Source organism: Plasmodium vivax, chromosome 7, assembly GCF_000002415.2.
Source record: "Plasmodium vivax chromosome 7, whole genome shotgun sequence".
NCBI lineage: Eukaryota > Apicomplexa > Aconoidasida > Haemosporida > Plasmodiidae > Plasmodium > Plasmodium vivax.
In genome coordinates, this window is record NC_009912.1 from 1320440 (window position 1) to 1343460 (window position 23021).

Sequence of the window (23021 nt, forward strand, 5' to 3'; positions counted from 1 at the left end):
GTGAGTTGCCCCCCGTTTGTATGCCACACTGTAGTAGGAAACAACCCGATGTGCAGTTGCGATCGGTTTGGGAAGTGATGGGAAAAAAAAAAAAAAAAAAAGTTACCACTGTGATTGGGTAGTGGCTGTGGTTTGGGTGGTGGCCTCACCGGAGCGTCACTTTTCTGTAATTCAAAAGGTGAATCAACTCGGGGGGGATTCTATCCACGCAGACGTATTCCGTGGGTTGCGCGAGCTCCCTCGTAGGAGGAGACTGAAGGATGGGGAGAAAAGGGAGAAAGGGATTCCTTTTCTTCGCCGTCCCTCCCGCCTTGCCCACCTTGGTGGCCACTCGTATGCCATCCCCACACGGGGAATTCACTCCCATTTTGTAGCTGCTTAGCAAATCAGAGCAGTTGACTCTTTCCACATTTTTATTCCGAACCGTGTTGGCTGCGTCGTAGGGGTCGGGCCATTTGTAGCGCTTGAGGTCTACCCTCACCAGTTTAAAAAAATCCTTATACGTGGAGTAGTGCTCTCCGAAGATGCTGGAGGGGGAGGGGCCCAGGTAGGTGGTGAGGTTTTGCTTGGCGGGCACCTTGGGGAGGAAGCGGCGGTTGCGGTCCATGGCTTCGATCAGGTCGTCTGTTGGGGGGGCAGCGGTGAGGGGAGAGGGGAGGTACAGGTGGTTAGCACTACTAGCGTGTTAGCACTACTAGCGTGTTAGCATTACTAGCGTGTTAGTATTACTACCCCGGTTAGCATTACTAGCCAGGTTAGCATTACTAGCCAGGTTAGCTTCTTCACCCTGGATAGCGCGAAGCACCCGCCGCCGCCGCTCCCGGGGAGACTCACCATCGTTGGCGAAGAAGAAGACGTCCGGGCAGAGTTCCCTGTACCTCTCCCGATCGCAGATCCGCTCCTTTAAGAAAAACGCCTCCTTCATCCTGTTGTATAGAACAAGTTCCACCAAGTCGAGCATTCGATCTGCATTCCTTTCGAAGCAGCTGAGTTTTCTTTCTTGTCTTTTTATAGAGTGGGAGATGTACGCGAGGTATTTTTCTCTATTGGGTCTGTCGAGAGTATCCTCTGGTGGGAGCATCCGCTCGAGGTGCGCCTCCTCAGGGGGGAAGGCCATGTGAGAAACCCCTCCCATGTGATATGCATGTGTCGAAGGGGAGACGTGTTCAAATTGGTCTCCTTCCATCAACGGATGACTTGCAAATGGGGGGATGTTCCTTTGGCTCATCTCCCCCGGGAGAGTAGTACCCCCTCGCACTGCTTTCTTCTTTTTCCTTTTGCGAAACACATCGTTACGTTTCTCCCTCTGAGCACGCGCGTAGTAGCTTTTGTAATTTCTTTCCATTTGAAATGTCCTGCATTTTGCTAAAGTCCTCCTTTTTTTAACTCTACATTTGGTGTGTTCTCTGGTGAAGCGTGTGCCGTGGACCGTCTGGTTGGGCGAATGGAGACACGCGCTGTTGCATCGGCTTGTGTGCCGCAGGAGAGAAGCAGACTCTTCTTCCATTTGAGGAGGTGGGCAGGTCTTATCTTGGTTGGACTCGTCCGCTGACCACGTGCATTTTTCCGCGCGCTGTTCTAACTGCTCTGTGTGTCTGCACGTGGGAGCGCTTCCCCCTCGGTGTTTCGAACGGATCGCCGACGACCTCTCAACGGAGCCGTCAATCGGGGCAGCCACGCCGCGTGCATCAATCGGGGCAGCCACGCCGCGTGCATCAATCGGGGCAGCCACACCGCGTGCCTCAAACGCGTCAAAGGAGTTGCTCCCACTTAGGAGGTTGTTGTGCATGTTCCTCATCTGCGCAGGGCAGTTGAAGAAGATTTCATTCTCCGTCTTAAAGTCTTCGTAGGAGTACTTGGGCGTCCTTCGCTTGGCTTGACTGCTTGCGCTGGAGGCGCAGAAGGGGGGTAGCCGTTCGTCCCGCATGCTGAAAGGGGGGGCAGTACGCAGGGGGGATCTTCACGAGGAGTGCTTCGTCTGTGCTGGCTGAACTACTCAGACAGTGCGAATGGTAAGGAAGTGAAAGAAAAAAAAAAAAAAAAAAAAAAAATTACCACCTGTTCGTGGGTTGCTACGGCAATTAAATGTGTGAAAGGAGGACTCCATGCAGGTGGTTGTCCCCCCCAACCCTCACGCGAAGAATGCTCCCGTGCGGTTGCAGATTTGCGGCTCAACCTGGGTGAGAAGCCACTCAAATTTGCAGAGGTGAAGCTGTCCGGGGGGAGTTGCCCACGATGGGGAAAAAATAGGACTCCATTCGGGGTGCCGCTCACCCGCCTGGAAGATGAAGAAAATTTTTTGTGGACAGGTGCCTCCTTCCGTGGGTTTCCCAATTATTCCCGGGGAGTCAACACGTGGCAGATTGCGCGTCCTTAAAAAATGGGCATCCCCTTAAAGGGCGAGGCTGTTTAGCGTGCGTCTTGTGGGGGAAGTTCTCCGCTGGGTTAAGTTGGGTGCGCCATTTGGTTAAAAAAAGGAAAAAAAGAAGAAAAAAAAAAAAAAAGAAAAAAAAACTAAACCGTTTTGGGGGCAGCTTCCATCACGTGCAGGTGTGCCCACATGTGCGGCCCCCTGTGTGCATGCGCTTTTGCAGACGCGCCTTCGCATGCGCATGCGGGAGTCGACCGGGGTGCGGTTCCGCCGAGTTGGTGCTCTGTTCGGCCCAGTTGGTGCTCTGTTCCTCCCAGTTGGTGCTCTGTTCCTCCCAGTTGGTGCTCTGTTCCGCCGAGTTGACGCTCCATTCGGCTCACTTTTTGGAGCTCCCGCTCAGCCGGACCACGAAATCTTCATCGGGTGCTGGGGAGTGACCTTGAAGCTCTGCAGGCCGCTCATCGCGACCTCGCCATTCTGGTAGGAGCTGAAGTCCACGAAGGCCACGTTCCTGCCGGGGATGTGTCTCACCTCGCAGAACCCAGGGTACTGGCTAAACAGGATCTCCAGAGCGCTCTTATTTATTTCGTTCGGTAGGTTCTGAACGAAGAGGGTGAAGACGTTGGCCCTGCTTCCTAATCCCGCTGCCGATTTATAATTGGTGATTGACTTGTACGTGCCCTCCAATTTTTCTATAATTCTAGATTTGGTCTTTGCATAGTTAATGTTTATGTGCTTGTTGAGGAAGAGCTTCCCCTTGAGGTGTTTGTAGGCCAGGGTAGACGACGCCACGGTGTTGAAGACGACGAAGGCCTGGCCCCTGCTCTGGTTGGCCTTCTTTATAACGACGTCCAGCACGTTTCCATAGGGGCAGAAGAACTCGAACAGCAGGTCCCTCAGGTCCTGGACGTTTACTTTCTCCTCCAGGTTATTCACGTACAGCGTCTGGTTGGGCGGGATGTCGAAGGGGTCCATCCTGGGTGGGGTGGCGGTCTCGAATGGGGGGGAGCGCTCTCAATTGGGGTGAAGCGGTTTCGAATGGGGTGAAGCGTTTCGAATGGGGTGAAGCGGTTTCGAATGGGGTGAAGCGTTTCGAATGGGGTGAAGCGGTTTCGAATGGGGTGAAGCGTTTCGAATGGGGTGAAGCGGTTTCGAATGGGGTGAAGCGTTTCGAATGGGGTGAAGCGGTTTCGAATGGGGTGAAGCGGTTTCGAATGGGGTGAAGCGTTTCGAATGGGGGCACCCAATTTGAGGAGGTTAACTAGGCCGCGTTCACTACTCACCCAGCCGCGTTCACTACTCACCCAGCCGCGTTCACTACTCACCCAGCCGCGTTCACTACTCACCCAGCCGCGTTCACTACTCACCCAGCCGCGTTCACTGCTCACCCAGCCGCGTTGACTACTCACCCAGCCGCTTCGCCGCTTCACCGCTTCGCCGCTTCACCGCTTCACCGCTTCACCGCTTCCACGCTTCGCGGATTGCACTCCCCCTAGCGCAGAAACAGGTTGACGAAGGCGAGGACGACGCAGGCCACGGACACGTAGATGGACAGGCGGTCCCCAATTACTGCGAACTTGCCGAGCGTGCCGAGGAAGCCGCTCTTCTTGTTGTCAAACACGTTGGGGAACCGCGGCTTCAGGTAGGTGCACGTGCATATGCAGAGGATGATGACGGTGATCATGGACTCCAGGTTAAACAGCGCCGACATGGTGGGGGTTAGCGGTTGACCGATGGGAAGCCGCTCTGGCAGTTGGCGGTTGGCCGATGGGAAGCCGCTCTGGGGTTGGCCGCTTGTCCGCTTGGAAGCCGCTCTGGGGTTGGCCGCTTGTCCGCTTGGAAGCCGCTCCCTGGCTAGCTCTCCCTCGCCGGAACTTCAGCCCCGCGGGTGCGCAGCACACCGCAACTTGGCATTCGCGTCGAGGGCTGCAAGGGTTGACGAGCAGAGAGGCGGCCTAAGCACAGCCATTCATTATGAGAAAAAAAAAAAAAAAAGCAGTTGCGAAGGCTTATCCTTTTCCAAAAAAAGAGGACCAACGGGAGCAAAAAAAAAATAATAATGATGATGACAAGCAAGTAGAAAGAAATACCCGCAGAGATAACCTCGCCAGTGCGCAAAGCAGCCGTGGGGAAGTGACGAATTCAAAAATGTGAACCCTGATTTGGGGCAAATGGGGGGGGAAAAAAAAAAAAAATACCAGCAGGGGGGGGAGTACTCTCCCATTTTGGTCGGCAGCCGTTCCAAGTCGACTTGCACTGGGGAGCGGCACCCACGAGTGCGCGTAAACGCATACGCTTGCTAATACCTCTGCGAATACCTCTGCACATGCCTTCACATACATGCATATACGTATGTGCGCTGTGCTCTGGCTTCCACCCCGGGAAGGCGAATCTGCAAAGGGGCGCCTACAAACTGGAGATCACGGGGGGCAGTTCGCGCCGCAGAGAAGTTCGCGCGGTGGCGAAGTACTCAAAAAAGTACAGAAAAATAAAATATAGCAAAATGAAATATAGCAAAATGAAATGTAGCAACATAAAATATAGCAAAATAAAATGGGGCAAAATAGCGCAAAAAGTACGCACAGTGGAATGGCGGACGCGGCCCCTAGGGCGCGGCGAGCCCCTGCAGCAGCCGCCGAGAACTGATGACCTCCGTGGTGAATATCAAGTAGTGGTAATCGCGGCTGTGCCGGTTCAAGTTGCGGATGGCGGCGATCTCCGCGTAGGAAATGCCGCCCACATAGAAGAGCAGCACGACGTCCTTCTGCCCCTCAGGGTCTCCCCCCCAGGGTGCCTGCTCCTTCTTCCTCTCCCCTTTGTTTATACCAAACTTACCATACCCAACGGCATTCTGCACAATGTCAAGGGTAGGTCCGCTGAGAAGGTTAAATATCTCTGGAAAAGCCTGCATGTTGTTTTTTAAAATCCCCATGTATTCGATTAGCCTGACGGAGAGAGGAGCGTACCCATTGCAAACGTAGGAGATGTCGTTGTGGTCATTCGAGAGGAGGTTAAAATGGTTTCGGAGATTACCCCAAATGAATTTTTGCTTCGGCTGGTGTTTTATAATATTACACAGATGCAGCTTGTTAATACGACTAAGCTCCCTGATCCCGTAGCTCTCAAGGATGTCCTTTTTGAGCTCATTGATGTGGGTCTCGCTGAACCCGTTGGTCACCACAGAGAAGAGACAGAGCAGTCTATACACTTCGTAGATGTCCTCATTTGTGTAAATGAGAAGTTTAATCTGTTGTACTATGTTAAGCAGAGTGGTTCTATCCGATGTGCTGTTCAGCTGAATTATTTCGTCTTCCAATTTGAGTTTATTAAAGTTAGCTTCCTTCTTCATGGTGGTCAGGATGAAGGATGCCAGATTCACATGGGTCGACAGGGAGTTGTGCTCATAATGCTTCACTTTAATTTTTTTTAAAAACGTGTTTATCTCTTCTATATCCTTTAGTGTATCCTTTTCCTTGTAGGTCTCCTTAATTTCGCTAGCTTTGTTGTGCAGGTAGAGCCCCACTTGGTTAGGGTTCAGATCCTTTATGTCATTGTACAGCACATCTACCGAGTTCTTCAGCTTCACCCTCACCATCATGTTCTTCAGAACGTCGCTGTGGTGTTGGCTCCCCTCTTCCCTCCTCTCCCCGAGGGGTGTACTCGGTGTACTCGCCTTACTCGCCTTGCTCGCCTCGTTAAATATAATGTACCGCGGGATTTCAATCTGCAAATTGGAGATGCCAAACAGGTGGTCCAGCAGCCCCTCATAGGTGAAGGGCGTGCAGAAGGGAGTCACCATGTCTATCCTCCGATCGATGATTACACAACAATCAATCTTGGGAGACACATTCAGCAGGAAGTTAAAGTCGCCTATCCCTAGCTTCTCCTGCAGGTGGCTGCTTCTCTCCCTTTTGCTCTTTCGCTCCATCTTCTGCTTTTCATTTTTTTTCATCAGGAAGCTCGTGTTGTCCTCCTTTGCCATGAAGTTGGGCCCCGGGCCTGAGGAGTCGCTCTCGGGGTATTCCTCCCCCGGGTGGGCCTCTTCCTCCTCCGACTCGGTTCTTTTCTTTTCCCCTAACTCGATTCTTTTCTTTTCCCCTGGTTTGGGTGCCTCTTTAGAGGCACGGCCACGTGGGGCTCCCTTCCTTCTCCCCCCCACCGCTGAACACCCTCTATTGGGGGTCATTCCCTCCTCGCCCTTCCCGCCGCTAACCCCAACGGGGCTGGAACTTTTACTCCCATCCCTGCCACTGTTGGGGGTGCCTCCTCTTTTAAGTCCCCCCCGGGAGTGCCTTGACCGATCCGAAGCAGAGTCGGTGCTTCCCCCTTCGTTTGGCCCTCCCCCCGTTTCGACGAGTGTACCCTGTGATGGCGCTTCCCGCTTAATCGATTGTTCGTCGCGCCCTTTGGTTCGTTCCCACGGTGGGGAGGCACCCCCCCCGGGGGGGTCTCCCTCCGCCGCATCGGGGGGGCTCTCATCGGGGTGGTCCTCATCAGGGTGGTCCTCATCAGGGTGGTCCCCATCAGGGTGGTCCTCATCAGGGTGGTCTTCCTCGAGATGGTCACGGTTATGGTCATCATCACCATCACCGTAATCGTCATCTCCACTTCCATCTTCACCGCTGCTACCATCTTCCCCGCTGCTTCCATCTTCACCGCCACTCTCTTCTTCCTCCTCCCCCGGAGCGGCCCCGCCACTCCTCTTCTTCTTCCTCTTCTTCTTCTTCTCGCTCCCGCCCCTCCTGCGGCGGGCGCGCTCCGAGAGGAAAATCTTATGCAGAGCGTACTTCACCGGGATGGCGGGGGGTTGCCCCGAATCTCCGAACTGTCTAACGTCCTGCATGTTTTGCAAGTTGGTCAGGATGTCCAGGAGGTCTTCATCAAATTTGTTTGGTGCCTGAATGTCAAAGTTCGAGGCCACAATTTCCTTTCTCAAATTTATTAGCTGCTCTACAATGAGGTGAGACAGATGTCCCAGCGATTTGATGCTCTTGAAGACGCCATTGAAGAGGTGCTGTAAAAACATAAGGCTGAAGGAACACATCAGCAGGTTGGTGATGTCGCTGTCTACGTAATACTCCTTGTAGAGTCCCTTCATCTCCAGGCTGAACACGTCATCGTACAGGGGGAAGAAGTAGAGGGGGAAGACAATCACGCGGATGTGAATGTCCAACGAGTTGTGCTTTAGGATTTCCCCCTCACACATGGGGGTCATGTAGGGGATGAACACGAGGGCATACTTCCTTCCGCCCCCAAGATGGCCTTCTCCGGGGGAATCCCCCCCAAGGGTGCCTCCTCCAAGGTGGCTCCCCCCAAACGTCCCCCCCTCACACTTTGCCACCCTTTCAATCACCTTAAAGACATTTTCCACTTCATAAAACTGGGGGCGCAAAAAAAAGAGGATGTTCCCAACGCTATCCAACTTACTCACGTTAACTTCCGTTTCGTCGTCGAGGAGGAAGACATGCTGTATGCGTTCTTTGTTAATGTCATCGTCGTTTAGGACCACGTTGAGGATGATGTGCAGGGACTTGTCGAAGAAAAGGCACTTGTCCCCTTTGAACCGTTTGAATATGTTGAGCAGCTGGGTGCGTTCCTGCTGCCTCAGCGCATCCGTCACGTTCATCGGGTAGCGGCAGGTGCTTGCCCGCGCCGCCCTCGGGGTACGGCCTCTTCACTTTGCTTCTCAAAAGGGGGCGTCCCCACGCGCAGCACCCCGGCAGAAGTGGTGACGCGGTGTAGTGGCGGTGTAGCGGCAGTGTAGTGGCACTGATTAACCGCTGCTCTCCCCGCTCTACCCCTTCCAACGGAAGGGAGCTCGCAAAGGCCTGCTTTATAGCAACCCGCGCAGAGAAGCCAAGCTATCTCCTACTCCTGTGGGGAAAACCTCCCAGTCAGCTCAAGTGAAAAAAAAAAAAAAAAAAATCTACCAGGTCAGCATGCCCTTAAATGATTTGCTCCAAAATTATTCTACCCTGGAAACCTTCCTTGCGCGGAAAATCGTCGCAATTTTGGGGCGGCAAAATATCATCCGCCCTATGTTGGCACTGCGTCGGTTTGTGCGGCGATAGTGTTGCCCCATTTTGCTCCCTTGCGTGGTGAAATCTCCCATATGACTTTGCTTCCTCCTTGGTAAGCCTCTCTGCACCGTGCTAGGTTTAACTGTTTTCCGCTCCTTCCGCTTCTCCGCAGCTGCACGGCGAACAACTCGGAGGGCGTTTCGCAGTAATGCTCACGGGGGGAGTAATTAATTATTTATTTATTTTTTTTTTTTTTTGGTGTTTTTTTTTTTTCGCATTGTTGCTAACCTGTGCACAGCACACGAGCGCCACTCCCCGCACATGCATGGCATGGTTTCACCTCCCCGGCCCACAAAAACGCAAAATGCAGTCCATAAAGGAGGGCTACGCCTTTTTCATTCTCTACCTATCGCACATCCTTTGGGGTAGGTGAAGCTGAACGGGTGTGCACTGGGGGAAAAGGGGGGGCAGGCGCGGGAGACCCTCCCGCATGTCACATATGAGGATGCACATGTATATACAACCATACGCATATGTGGCAGGTACTCCCCTTTGGGTTTTTCCCACAGATCTACTACGCTTCACCGTAACCACCCCAACTTACACTTACAGCGTCGTACTTAGTCTGGGCCTTCGTGTTCGATGACTTCTTGAACTTCTTGTCCTTCCCGTTCCCTTCCAAGTATTGACTCGCTTTCCCACAGAAGGGGAAGCGGTAAAAAGGGAATGTTTTATGAGGGTATATACGTGTGCCTTCTTTGATCTTTCCCCTAGGCTGCTCCTCACTTTTGCTTTTTATTTTTCCGCTTCTCTTCCTGCCGTAGGTACTGGGCGGCCATCATCCCGTGTGCTATCATCTTCACCTCCTTCTGCTTCGTTCTCTTTACCATTATTTACTCGTTCGTGAAGACGGAACCACCGACCTCGATGCACCTTGTAGAAGGTTACATGGCAGTGCGCAACAGTGGGGGTTTTCATCTGTGAAGCTCCCCCAGCTTTGAGGTTTTTTTTTCGGAGAGCTTATATGTGTGCTTCTATTCCCCTTCTGCGCTTTCCCCAGATGACCACTCCGTTTTCGAGGACAAAATGACGGAGGGCTCCCTAAATCGCATGAATGACTTAAGGATTGAGCAGCTGAACAAACTGCTGTATGACACGTCCCTTTACTTTGAGTAGGCCCCTCAGAAGAAGTGATCCCACCAGTTGGAGGGTCTTTTTTTTGTTTTTCATGAGGATATTTGGCCGTATGGGATTGAAAGGCGGGATAGATGTGTGTTGCGTAACTTGAAGCGAGAGCCCACAAACTTACTCGTACGCGAGACATGCTTTTTCATCCTCATCCTGTGTGAGGAATGTGTGAAGACCACTGGGGAGGGTAGCTGGTAGAGGGGCCCTCAAATGCTACCCACCCCCCTATTTTCGCATTCCAAACTATATGCAGCACTTTTTAGGGAATAGCTTTGTTTAGCGGCTTTCCCGTTTTGCTGTTCCTTTTTGTTAGCTTATATTTTACTATATTATTATTTTATTTTTCCTTTAAGTGGCATCGCTAAAGGATGCATTCTCTTTTGCTTCAATTGTTGCCCCCCACTCGACCCGCGCACGCTGGCCTCACTTCGAAAGGGGGTACACACCGTGGAAACTTCTCACTGTAGGACATAGACCCACGTTTAATTATACGACACATCCACATTAGTTAAAACGGGTTGACCCCTTTTGACCAGCCGTTCTGTACTTCATGGCGACAAAGGAAGCATTTACCATTCTGTTTTTTTTTTTTTTTCTTTTTTCCATTCGCAAAGTTTTCTGAACGGGTCCCATTGTGGACATGCATGCATGCACAGTTGGCAGGGACGTCCTTATTCCATTTCGTTCTTAATGATTGTTAATCGGTTTATTTGTGTCGACTTGGAAATCGAGCTGCTGTGAGGCATCCTCCTCTTCGGCAGTCAGACCTTTTCAAACGTAACAACATTATATTTTAACAAAGCTGAGGGTGTGCAGTCTGGGGAGTGCAACGAAGTGGCCCGTCATTTTTTTTTTTTTTTTTTGTTCCACGTTGGCGTTATGTGCACGTCTATGCTGCGTATGCTGTGTATGCCGCGTGTATGTGTGTACCTTCGGTTGCTGTCTCGACTTTAACTTATGTCGCGGAATTCGTTGGACGATGTTTTGCTCTTGTTCACTTCCTTGCATTGGGAGTGGGAGAACTTGGGAAAAATGCGTGCACGTATAAGCTACACGTGTGTGTACGTCCCTGCAAGGGAAGATGCACCGAACAGTTGCTGAGGTTGGCATGGTCCCTCGAATGGCACGATCTCACGAATGGCATGAAACGCTTTTTTTTCCATTCAGTTTTCTTCACTGTTAGGTTATGCGAGGCGAACGCCCGGGGCATACATGCCTCGAAGTAAATGCACCATAAGTCGTCCTAGTGTGCAAATTTTAGCTAGCCAAAAAAAAAAAAAAAAAAAAAAAAACTGAAACAGCCAAAACGTCTCGTGTTCGTGCATTTTTGCACACATCTTTTTACAACGTTGGTGAAGGGGTGTATTTGAGCCTACAATTGCTGGCGCTAAATGTGTGTGCAAATTTGTGTTCATCAGTTTAGCGACAATTTTGGCTATCAATCTAGCTAGCTTTTTTTTTTTTTTTTTTTTTTTTACGACTGTTCATAATTTTGTTCACCTGTACAAACATGTTCATATTTTTATTTTAATCGGTAGCGGAATTTGCTGCTATTAAAAAATGCAGCGCGGTTGGGCGATACTTGGCAACGCTTTTCGCGAGCGCTTACACATGCGAAATAAGCACAATAATGTGCGAAGGACACCCAGGGAACGTAAACATTTGGGATATTCGCTTTGGACTTTTTTTTTCCCTACACTTATGCGGATGATGCGGAAGACGCCTTTACGGAGGATTTCCCTTCCTGAGGCCTTTCCCTTCTGGGGTGCAAAAGCGGAGGGGTCTCGTGTGTGCCATGCGGCGTGATCCCTCTCATGGGGAAACTATTTCTTTTTCGTTAACTCATTCCGATTAAAAACTGAATTGGCATTTTTGTGGAGGAGGTAATGCATGCACCTGCAACCCTTTGAAGTGCAGCAGTTTGTGCTCAACGTTTCACCGAATCTGTTCACCTTAATAAGATTCGTTCCACCGTTATTGATGTTTTTCTATCTGTCCTTGAAGACGCGTATCGCTTGGGGGGGCACCTCCAGGTACGCGAACGTTGATTTGTATCTACACACGTGGTGAATTCATACGAGTGTGGTTTTGACTCCCCCCCAAAAAAGAAATGCTTACACGTGGTTATGCGGTTAATCAGAAAGTGTTCTCACGGTGTGCGCGCTTCATGCTCGCGTGTGTACGGAGGCCACTTTCAACTGCACAGTGAGTCATTCTTCACTGCTAGAGGGGAAGATGCGTGCGGCAGTGAAACGTGTCGCGGGGTGGGTTGCACGTTTACAACGAAAAGAGGCAAATCTCACTGAGTAGGTTTAGGGAGGGGGGAAAAACGCATGCATGGTTTCCGCTGGTGTTTTTTGGGCATACGGCCACTCGGTTCGCTGCGGTTCGCCGCGGTGCGCATGTACATGCGTATGCGTGGGTATGGCGGCCTGTATGCACGCTCGCGCAAGTGCACAGGTATAGGCAGAGGTGCACAAGGTTAGAAGCAAAGGCGAACGGGTATACGCCTCCAAACAGTGTTGAAGGGAATTTTTCCAAGTGAAAAAAAAAAAAAAAAAAAATGCACCAGATATGTAAGCAAAGTGAGGTCAATTTTGTCGCATATATTTTTGCATAGTTTTAAAAAACCACGACATAGCAAAATGGAGATGCAGGGTGATGAAGGGGCTCGAACCCCCCAAATGACCCCCCTTTTAGCAGTTAAATGAAAATATATAGCTATGTATGCAACTATAGGGAAAAAAAAAAAAAAATATAGAAAAAGCCCTTTGGGCCATCACCGCAGAAAGTAGCCAATTATGCGATTACGCAAAAAAAAAAAAAAATTGCAAAATGGTGAAGCGTAATAAAGCGTGAGGAAGGTACACAAATTGTCACCTCAGCGATAGGCGTAAGATGAAGTGGCCAAGTTGGGAAGATGTACAGATGCTCGAATTGCATGTTATTTCCCCGGACTGCGCGAGATGGAAGGCCAAATGGAAAGGTACAATGATTAGCGGAAGTGGCGAAGGGAGTGGGCACGGAAAAGTTAAAAAAAATTCCTTTTCTTTTTAAACCTTTGGGGAGTGACCTTCGAATGGCACCACACCGGTGTCGTTGCGTTGAACACGGGGAAGAGATAGTGTTGTCTTTTTTTTTTTTTTTTTCAAGATGAAGTGCACAGAATGGGGAAGAAAACTCGGTTGACGGTTGCCGCCCAGGATGCGCTGCAGTGGCGGTGATAGTAGCAGTACAATAGTGAGGGGTGTAGCGGGGCGGGATAAGACCCTCCACCCAAAGGGTTGCTAAGCATACCGTGTGTGAACGAACGGAGAGGCAAAAAGTTAAAGTGACGTGTCTTGAGAAGCATGACCAGTCTATTACACCTCAACACAAGCTGCCTGAGCTCGCTTCATCGCCATGTGCAAATGCTCACCTGTCCACATACACACTCGCGTGAGAACGCACAAGTGTGCCTCGTAAAATTGGAAGACGCACTGCACTGCATGCAACACAGACAAGGTAAGATGGAGTGTGTCGCCACTCCTTTTTTTTTTTTTTTTTTTTTTATTCCGTTAGTACACGAAAGAGCTGAAGTGATAAGTCAGATTGACACACCATGTGGCTCATTAAAAAAAAAAAAAAAAATGAAGAGAGGAAAGGAAAAAAAAAAAAAGTCCCACCATGATTAGGAAGATTTCTCTGACCATTGTGAAGTAGTAATTGCACACTTCCTTCCCCCCACCGATATATGCTCGTCACTCGATTATGTTACCACATGGGAGGGTGCAGCTGAGTTGGCGTTACACGGTGCAGAGCCGCCCGGTAGGCATAGTTGTACGGAGTTGTGGAGGGGGCAACTCTATTCGTCTCTGGGGGTGGAAAATGAGCAGTAAGTGTCAAGCGGTTGAGCGGTAAGCGGCTAAGTAGTTGAGCAGCTAAGCGGACGCGCGTACAAACGAGCAAACGAACGAACGAACGAGCCGACTTGCTCGTGCGCCAATTGCAAGCGGTTTCACCACCACCACCACCCAGGGGAGGGAAAAGTAGCCAAAACAGAAAAAAATAAATAAAAAAAAAAACTAATTAATATATGTGTTGCCCCCTTTGTGAGTGAAATAAGCGAAGTGTGGAATGCTTAGTACTTGTATGTGAGGAAGCGAGCGGGACAGACGTAGCGAGTTGTGTGTACGCACCAGCACGTGCATGTAAGGGTGTAATGGTGTAATGGTGTAAGGGTGTAATGGTGTAAGGGTGTAAGCGTGTAAATTAGCTTGCATCCTTCCGAGTGCACGCAACTATCGTACGTGCTCACGCGTACGCGTGCGGAGGAGAAATGTGCGTTTGCGCGCGGGGCTCTTGCTGCTCGGACGCGTTTGGCCTGTGCGTCCGCGCGGGGGAGCGTTACACCCTGGTCAAGAGGAAGGGGCAGCTCGCCCGCTGAACAAGGTTGCGTAGTGCATTACGTGCCCGATAATTGTTTCACATGCATGCAGGCGGGAAAATAAAAACAAGCGGCATGTGTAAGCGGTATGCATAAGCGGTATGCATAAGCGCCATGTGTAAGCACCACGTGTAAGCGTTATATATAAGCACCATGTGCAAGCACCACATATATTTTTTTTTTCCGTACTGCACGCGCGCGTATGCGCTTGTGCAAACGGGCGGGGCAGGGAGGCATGGCGAGTTAGGGAATTCACCTGTGGACTTGCTTGATTGCAATTAGCTTGTGTGTTCATCAGAATGGGGGGAAATGAGTAAAGAGAGACGTGAGTTTTTTTTTTTTTTTTTTTTCTTTTTACTTATCTACTAGCTATAAAGTGATGTGCAACCCCAGGGAATGAACGAAGGTTGCGTGTTTTCAAGGCGGGCGTAGCAAAGCTGAGGGGGGCGAGTGGAAGAGAGTGTGCACGTGCATGTACATATATATTAATATGTTTACACATGCGCATGTACTGTTCTTCGCTCCAAACCCTAAACATGATGATCTCTCGATTTTTTTTTTTTTTTAATTACTCGTTTATATGCACATGTTAACGGTTGTGTGTGCACTTGTGTAAGCTTCCGTTTGCATACGTTGTTACTCCGTTCGTCAGCCCTCTATCTGGGGAGCGTGCATATATAAACCCCTTTTGTTAAGCAGTTCCGTTGGAGGCAATGTTTTTTTTTGTTTAACCATTTAAAGGGACTATTAACTACTTCTCTGTTTATGAGAAGCTTTCTCCATTTCGATCCGAACGTATTTGCGTCTGTGGGTGGTAGCACAACCGGAGCTTAAGCTATTTTTTTTTTTTGTACATGCATTTTAGAAAAAAAAAAAAAAAAAAGAGGAAGATATAGCTGCATAACGGGGTAGCTAGCTAAATGTAAAAAAAAAAAAAAAAAAAAAAAAAAGATTTTTTCGAAAAAGGCTTTGTTCTTAAAGCAAAGAATTAAAGAGAGTGATTTTTTTTTTTGTGCACAGCTTTTTTTCGTTTTGGCAAATTAAGTGGAGCGGAGCGGGGATGGCCCCTGTCTTGTTATAGACAAGTGAAAGGGGTTGTCGCGTCAACGTGAGGAGGTGCATAAGGAGTGGGTGCGTATGCATATGTGCAAGCGCGCGTGTGCGTGTCCGCATGTACGCCCGCATGTACGCCCGCATGTACGCCCGCATGTACGCCCGCATGTACGCCCGCATGTACGCCCGCATGTACGCCCGCATGTACGTCCGCATGTGTGCGTGTAAACGCGTGGCCCTAGGCAGAAGCGAGGGAGCAGCCGAGGAGTAGCCGCGGATCAGCGAATCAGCGAATCAGCGGAGAAGTGGCCCCCACAAGCCCGGCATGGAAAACAGGGAGGGAAGGAAGCCCGACCAGCGAGTGCAGCCCAGGGACCGAAGAAAAAAAAGCGCCGTGCAGGTGAAGAGGGAAAGCTCCAAGAAGCCATGGTACCTACACCTAGAAAAAAGCGAACTAACTTTTTTTTTCGATTTGATAGAGGAGGACCTCACATGTGGGTTTAAAAGAAAAATTAGCTTGGCCACTCTGGGGAGTGCAGACGGGTCGCCTGGCGAGGTGCACGACAATGCGTTTAAGAGGGTCGCGGTGAAGCGGGAGCAACGGGGGGGTGTCGCAGAGGGTGCAGAATTGGATGCCGAAGTGGGTGCCGAAGTGGGTGCCGAAGTGGGTGCCGAAGTGGGTGCCGAAGTGGTCGCAGAAGTGGGCGCCGAAGAGGGTGCAGAAGTTTGCACCGAAGTGGGTGCTGAAATTTGCACCGAGGTGGGTGCGGAAGTTTGCACCGAGGTGTGCACTGAGTCGGAAGAGAAGAACCAGGAGGGGGAGGATGGCTACTTGGCAGGGGAGGGAGAGTCCTCCGAGGGGTTGTTCCACGTGAGGGACGAGAACGGGCAGAGCGGCACGCTCAGCGATGACCACTCGTTTGAGGAGCACCTCCCTGGGGGTTCGCGCAGAGGGGTGATTGGGAGCGGAAGAGCGCAGAGGGGAAGCGTGCAGAGAGGAAGCGTGCAGAGAGGAAGCGTACAAAGTGGAAGCGTGCAAAGTGGAAGCATACACAGTGGAAGCATACACAGTGCCGCTATCCAAAGCGGAAGTGTGCAAAGCGCCGATGTGCAACGCCGAAGCATACACAGCGCCGGCGCGCAAAGCGGCAGCGTGCAGAGCCTCCCCGACGAAATCGAACCCTCCAACTACGTGTACCGAAAGGAGCCGTCCAAACTAGCCATGCGGTGCACGCACTATAAGAAGCCGTACAACCTGCTGCTTTACCTGAACGCCTTCTTGAGGGAGCTGACCTGCAACAAGAAGGAAGCAGTAGATCGGCTGCTAAAAGCATTTAACCGAAAAAGATTTAATAATAAAAATAATAAAGGCATGCGAAATAATTTTAAGGGAGACTTATACAGAGTGGTGATACATGCAGGGGGGATTCTCTCCTTCAAATTGCTAAAGAATAACAACGAAATTGGGAAAAAAACATATTACATGAATGAGGAGCTACTTCACTTAGAAATCAATAACATTTTAGGGAAGAACTACCCCTTGAAATATATTTTTTATATGAATCAGGAGGTCCGAGACTTCCAGAGAGTGGTCATGCCGCTGGAGTTAAGAAGCGATAAGCCCATTACGTGTGGCATCCTCCTAGACTTCGATTACATGGGGCGCTCCTTCGAAATGAATGAGCAGAGGCCTATGAAGCTCGTGGACTTGGTGCTGATGCTCGACAAGATCTGCGAGGTCCTCCGCGAGAACTGCACCGTGATTTATGTGCACCACGCGGGGGTCGAGAGCGACAGGGAGGTGCAAGGCAGTGCGGTGGTGGCAAGCACTTCCGGTACGGCAAGCACTTCCGGTGCGGTAAACACTTCCGGTGCGGTAAACACTTCCGATGCCGCCAACACTTCCGGAGCGGCCAACACTTCCGGAGCGGCCAACACCTCCGAAGCGGCCAACACTTCCGGTGCGGCCGAGTTGATTCTCCCGCACCCGCGGCGCGGGGCCAAGCACACGGCGAACGCGCACCGGGGGCACGCATGCAGGCACAAAAAGGCCTACGGCTACCTCTTCGACGACCTGGAGAGCACGCTCAAGCTGTTCGAGGAGCGAAACATTAAGGTGGTCATTCGGACGAGTGGCGCGAGAGCGGTGAGAGCGGTGAGAGCGGCGGGAGCGGCAGATGCATCGCTTTTGTCGAATGATTCTTGTTCGTCTGGTTCGTCTTGTTCGCCCCGTTCGTCTCATTCACCGCGCTCTTCGCGCTCTTCACCCTCTGCCCTCTCTTCCACCGCTCACCCCCCGCGAAAGAAAAAAAAAAGCAAACTGGTGAAGGACATGGCGCAGCTATTTCAAAACCCCCTAGTCGATAACATCCTCCTCCTGTGCAATGACGTAGATGTGATTTCCTATTGTTACCATGTGCGCCACAGAATTAAAAGCAAAAGTGGAGAGGCGTGCATGAAGGAGGATTACACCTTCCAATTTATGAAGCCCGTTTTGATTTTCTCCTTTTTAAATAATTTGCCAATAAAAGAGGGGAAGATTTACCCTCACCTGAAGCTCGACCGTTTCTGCTACATGACCTTCATCATTACAACTTACCTGTTAAGGTGCCAAGCGAGGAACCTCCAGAAGTTGGCCACAGAAAGTCACTTCCGTGTGAACCTGGTGGAGGATCTAATTAGCAAGTATAATCATGAAAATCGAAATTTAAAAAAGAGAATGAATGTTTTGCTTCTTGACGATTTACTGTACAAGGTCAGTGCGAAGTGCAAGACGAAGAAGAAGGCGAAGAAGAGGGCCGAGGCCGACGCGGAGGTCTCCGTTTCGGACCTCCTGCGCAGGAGCTTTTCCCCGGTGTACTACCCCATGCACTACTACTTGGAGGAGTCCTAACTCGGGCAGTCCCCGCCGTTCGTGAGTAGCGGCATGTGTCGCTCCATGTGTCGCTCCATGTGTCGCTCCATGTGTCGCTTCATATGTCGCTTCATATGTCGCTTCATATGTCGCTCCTTTCGTGTGTTCCCCCCTGCATGCGCCTCCCTGCATGCGCCCCCTTGCATGCATGCTTGCTCGCTTCCTCCCCCCCGCGTGGTGTTTATGTTCTTCCCCCAAACAAACACTTCCTTCACGCTTGATGTGAGCGTGCCACCGGATGATTCTTTCCAACCTTTTTGTCCCACTCTGTGCATGCACATTAAGCTGATTTTGATCCCCTTCGCGTAGAAAATATGAACAGAAGCGTGGTTGCTAGTTCTTGCGCGAGTATGTGCATTCGTACAAATCTTTTTTTTTTTTTTTTTTTTTTTTTTTCTTTTTTTTTTTTTACATGTATGCGCTGGAAAAGGGGAGGCTTCGCTGGGACTCCTTTGGCAGTTTCCCCCAGCGCGCGAGTGATTCTTTTTTTTTGTTCAGAAGTGAGGTTTGATCCTGTCGGGGAAGGGGGGAAAAAGGGAAAAAAAAGGGAAAAAAAGAGAAAAAAAGGGATAAAGGGAGAGTCTTCTGCACGCGGGGTTAGTACATATGTATGTATATATGCCTACATGTGTGCTTGTATTTTTGTTTTTTTTTTTTTCCCTCTTCATGTGTTTTTTTTTCCTCACCGTGCGCTTCTTTCACCCGCATGGCGCGATTTTTTCATCCCCATTGCATGCATCACCTTCTTTCACCCCCATCGCGTGCTTCTTCCTTTTCATCCCTGCGAGTTGCAGTTTGCATGATGCGCTCTGCATTTTTCATTTTTTTTTTTTTTTTTTTTTGTGATTTTGACGTGTGCTCAGTAGAACCCAACTTGGACGTAACCGATCGAGTGGTTGGCAGGTGGGTGGTTGTCGCCGCGACAGGTGGCCGCTCCGATTGGCGGTCCCCCGAGTGGCGACTCCCGCGCTCTGCTAGAATTTCAAAACAACTTTCCTAAAAAAAGACCAAGTGGCACCTGAAGGGCAAGTTCTGTGGGCGCGATCACACCGCGCGTGCGCGTGCGACGAGAAGGCTGAGCAACGATGGCTCAGGCTCAGCATGGTTGGCCAAGCGTGCCACCTGATGGGGGCGGCAGCAATAGTGGTGGCAGCGGCGGTAGTAATGGTAGCAGCGGTGGTAATGGTAACCGTGGTGGTAGTTCTGGTGGCAGTTGCGCAGACCCGCATGCACATGTGGAGGAACACCAACTCGAACGGGCAGCAAAGCATACACATTTGCTAACACGGGAGGGGGAAAAAAAAAAAAAAAAAAAAGGAATACTTTCGTGACACACTAACTGCAAGAATTAGATGTATAAATGCAAAAATGAATTATTAATTATTTTTTTTTTTTTTTTTGGATGGGTGCCCCGTTCTGGAGATCTTAGGTAAAGTTGCAAATTCGAAGGGGAAAAAAAAAAAAAAATATATATATATATATATATATATATATATATATATAGCACCTAGCACCGTTTTGTTAAAAGGCGTCCTCATGCATATATAAAAGTGTACGCATGCATGGGCGTAGTGATGTACATGTGCATGCACGACCATGCGCAAAAGCATGTAGCTAGGGAAAAAAAAAAAAAAAATCTCCCAATTTAATAATACGATGAGGGGGCGAATTGTACAGGCAGGGAACACGCAAAATATCTTTTAATTGGTAGCCCCTTTTATTTGTGCAAAAAAGAGGAAAAAGTAGCGACAACCCGAACTGTTCTTTTCCCAATGCTCCAAGTGGCATTTTAAGAGTCCCCTTAAAAGAGTGCACGCGTGTCTTCCTGCCCAGGGGAGAGTTAGGAAGAATGCTCCGAAATGAAAATTGGCTATGGGGGAGCTAAAGAAAAAAAAAAAAGAAAAAATAAAATAATTGCAAGTTTAACTGCGTGCGCTTCGGTCTAAGGGGTAGAGGTGGGGCGAAGGGGCAAACCAGAACTGCTTCGTGCGGTGCTTAAGGTAATTTTTGCAAAATTGACCAACATGTGGTGCAGAAAAGGCTGCCCATTATGGTAATATAAAAAATATCGTCCGCACATTTGAACCTCCAAAGAAAAAAAAAAAAAAAAAATTACTTGCAACATGAATGGAAAGGCATGGAATGTTTTTTCCCACCCCGCTATGCCCACTTAGGCTGAAAACTTTTTTTTAAGAGTTTTTTTTTTTTGTGCAAAAATTGAGGAAGAAAAGACAAAAAAGGGGGACCACTAATCGGAAGGGTTGCAAATATTGATAAACCAATTTGAATGGGAGGGATTTTTTTTTTTTTTTGGGAGAGAACACCAGCTGGAACGTTGCGGAAGGGGGACCTCTCTGCGGGGGTGACTCCTATTGCACACCTGTGTGCAAAAAAAAAAAAAAAAAAAGCGAGCTGACATTTTCGCGCGTCCAAAGATTTTTTTTCGTCCCATTCGGCGCACTCTGCGATGAATCCGCTTGGCACATTTTAAAAAAAAAAAAAAAAAATCGCAACGGAGCGGAAATTTCGAAGCAATCTGAGCGCTCCATGGGGAGGGGAACCAACCCGAATTGCTCGTGCGGTAGTTGAAACTGGCCAAGTAGTGCCATTATCGTGGTGTAGAAACGGTGAGGGGAACGACTCGCCATGCTGCGCCCATTACTGCTGTCACTGGCATTACTAGCCATCCTTACTTAATATTATGATTGCTAATATTGTTATTATTTTATTTTTTTTATTTGTTTATTTTTTTTTTTTTTTTCAGAGGAGACACTCTTCGCGCGTGTGGAAAAAAAGGAGCTGCGCGATGTAGACAGTATTTCCAAAATGGGACCCCCTCGGGCGCTCCTTCATAAAAGCGACGAGGCATATTACTGTGGTGGGGATATCTAACCGGTCACGCACCTCTTTGGAATTGGCTTAGAATAACTGTTCGGGGGTTGCCTCCATGCAGTGGAAACGTCTCCATGCAGGTTGGCAAATTCGCGTGGAGGAAGGTACTTCCCCCTGAAGGTTGCTACACCTCCGCTAGCGTTGCTACATCGCTAACGTTGCTAAATTGCTAGCGCTGCTACACCTATGAGCGGTCGATACCCCCTCCTCCCGGGCACCCCCTCGCCTGCCCGCGACACAGCACGGATTTAAAAAGAAAGTCACCGTGGGAGGAACTTCACTTTGCGAAATGCATGCATCGTGTGGGGGCTGTACGCGAGGGTTGCTTGCCCCTGAGCATTATTTTAACAAACACGGACGGCGGGAAGGAGGGAAAAAAAAAAAAAAAAAAAAAAAAAATATACATAAATACATACATACATGCATACATACATAAATACATACATGCATACGTACATACATGTATTCGCTGGGGTACGATTAGAAAACGTGACGACAAAATTAAATCATGTGAGTGGCGTAGAATGCGCAACTTTCTGCATTTGCATGTCGAACGTGGGGCATTTTTTTCGCGATCGAAATGGTTTGCGAGGGCGCATGGGGCGGCAAAAGAGCACGCGACGAGTTGCACGTGTATGCATACAAGTACATGCATGCGCGTAGTGCATACGTGCGGGAGTGTTCCCCCCTGTATGCTCGTACATTCAGGAATCCATACGTCCATGCGACCGTGCATTTGTGCATCCGCTCACCCGTGCATCCATGTACTTCATGCGACGAATCGAGCGAGGCTCCCCGAAGTCGCTGCGTGCACAACATTTCATGTTAAAGGCGCTGTTTTTTTTCTGTTCGGAGGCGCGAGCCTTTCTACGGTGGGCCATTTGGGCACTCCCTGGTGTGGAAGGAGTTGAGCGGCCAATTCACCGTCCTGCACCCGAGGCAGCCTTTATAGATTACGCTTGGGTAAAAAAAAACAAAAAAGAAACATTTTTTACAATCGTGCTGATATATATCTGTGTATAGAAGGGCATGTCTAACGGGGAAAAAAAAAATGGAAAAAAAAAAAAATGGAAGGAAGGGCGTGCATGTAAAAAGCATGCGGGGTTGCACTTGGCCGTATGCACACGGTCGATATGGTCGACATGCAATTTGCATTAATTTGGTATTAATTTTGTATAATTTTGCATAATTTTGCATAATTTTGTATAATTTTTTTTTCTTTTTTTTTTAATTAATTTAGCGTACCGATGGGGGAGGCATTTTTATGTGTCCCCTTTTTTTTCTTTTTTTTTCATAACACTAGAGGTAAGAAAAAACTTCGCCAAAATGTAGCGAGTGAACACGCGTCGCCCTCGGGAACTACCACCCATGCGCAGGCGCTACATATGCATGCCGACCAGAAAATTAGCATTTTCATTTGCACGATTTTGTGCACCACGGTGAAAGGCCTTTTCTTTGTTAAAACGGGCAGTTCGCAGCACGGACCTTTTTTTGCGTGTTTGTCAATTTTGCCAATTTTGCCATAGTTTCCCCCGGGCTGCTTAAACTTATCTACTTCCTTCCGTTTGCACGCTTCCACATTTGTGTGTCTACTTACTGTGCTGCTCACTGCTCCGGGGGAGGAGGCAAAGATGCGCTTTTGACATCCGTGCATGAGTTTGTATTGATATGCGTTGCTGCACGGACGTACACATATGTATGGTGTAAGTGGTGTTCATAATTTGTCGTACCGCGTGGGGGTGAATACCCTTTTAAGAGAGAGAGAGAGAGAAAGCACATGCATGCGCTTATCCACGAGAGTGCAATTTATCCCCCCTTAGAACAACCATCATACTTTTAGAATTGTGTGCAGAGCGAACGTTTCATTTGGACCTGCGGCTCGGGTGGCATGTGCTTATGTGCACCCTTAGGTGTAGATAAGCCCACAAGTGAAGCTACACCCTGTGAGGTGACAACTCCTCACGGAAATTGTTACGCACAGCGGGGTTAAAAAAAATAAATAAAAAAATAAAAAATAAATAAATAATCAAAGCAGAGCAAAATATAACGCGGTTTCACTGGACAGAATGAGATAAAATAAAAAAAAAAAAAAACCAACAGCGTGCGCAAGTCGTGCGAAATTGCATCCAAATAGGCACTTAAGTTTACACAAGGAAG

General features: G+C 49.3%; 5 protein-coding genes across 5 annotated transcripts, besides 10 other annotated features; 2 read left to right on the top strand and 3 right to left on the bottom strand.

The window, feature by feature from the left end:
- Positions 1-145: 145 nt before the first annotated feature.
- PVX_086970 (hypothetical protein, conserved) lies at positions 146-1117 on the bottom strand (the record flags this gene model as incomplete). The annotated part of the gene is made up of 2 exons (XM_001608288.1): positions 146-624; positions 835-1117. The coding sequence occupies 2 exons, from the start codon at positions 1115-1117 to the stop codon at positions 146-148; spliced, it is 762 nt and encodes a 253-aa protein (XP_001608338.1).
- Positions 1118-1233: 116 nt separating this feature from the next.
- Positions 1234-1269: a microsatellite.
- Positions 1270-2095: 826 nt separating this feature from the next.
- Positions 2096-2120: a microsatellite.
- A 530-nt stretch (positions 2121-2650) lies between these two features.
- Positions 2651-2687: a microsatellite.
- Positions 2688-2767: 80 nt separating this feature from the next.
- Positions 2768-3346, bottom strand: PVX_086965 (U2 small nuclear ribonucleoprotein B'', putative; the record flags this gene model as incomplete). The annotated part of the gene is made up of 1 exon (XM_001608287.1): positions 2768-3346. The coding sequence occupies one exon, from the start codon at positions 3344-3346 to the stop codon at positions 2768-2770; it is 579 nt and encodes a 192-aa protein (XP_001608337.1).
- A 1630-nt stretch (positions 3347-4976) lies between these two features.
- On the bottom strand, positions 4977-7997 carry PVX_086960 (cacuolar protein sorting 33A, putative; the record flags this gene model as incomplete). Its single annotated transcript, XM_001608286.1, has 1 exon — positions 4977-7997. The coding sequence occupies one exon, from the start codon at positions 7995-7997 to the stop codon at positions 4977-4979; it is 3021 nt and encodes a 1006-aa protein (XP_001608336.1).
- A 758-nt stretch (positions 7998-8755) lies between these two features.
- On the top strand, positions 8756-9567 carry PVX_086955 (hypothetical protein, conserved; the record flags this gene model as incomplete). Its single annotated transcript, XM_001608285.1, has 4 exons — positions 8756-8816; positions 9004-9073; positions 9216-9334; positions 9452-9567. The coding sequence occupies 4 exons, from the start codon at positions 8756-8758 to the stop codon at positions 9565-9567; spliced, it is 366 nt and encodes a 121-aa protein (XP_001608335.1).
- Positions 8968-9001: a microsatellite.
- Positions 9568-15383: 5816 nt separating the features above from the next.
- PVX_086950 (hypothetical protein, conserved) lies at positions 15384-17951 on the top strand (the record flags this gene model as incomplete). The annotated part of the gene is made up of 2 exons (XM_001608284.1): positions 15384-17204; positions 17364-17951. The coding sequence occupies 2 exons, from the start codon at positions 15384-15386 to the stop codon at positions 17949-17951; spliced, it is 2409 nt and encodes an 802-aa protein (XP_001608334.1).
- Positions 17365-17395: a microsatellite.
- A 1300-nt stretch (positions 17952-19251) lies between the features above and the next one.
- Positions 19252-19616: a microsatellite.
- Positions 19617-20221: 605 nt separating this feature from the next.
- Positions 20222-20325: a microsatellite.
- Positions 20326-20767: 442 nt separating this feature from the next.
- Positions 20768-20790: a microsatellite.
- A 757-nt stretch (positions 20791-21547) lies between these two features.
- Positions 21548-21574: a microsatellite.
- A 644-nt stretch (positions 21575-22218) lies between these two features.
- Positions 22219-22331: a microsatellite.
- Positions 22332-23021: the final 690 nt, after the last annotated feature.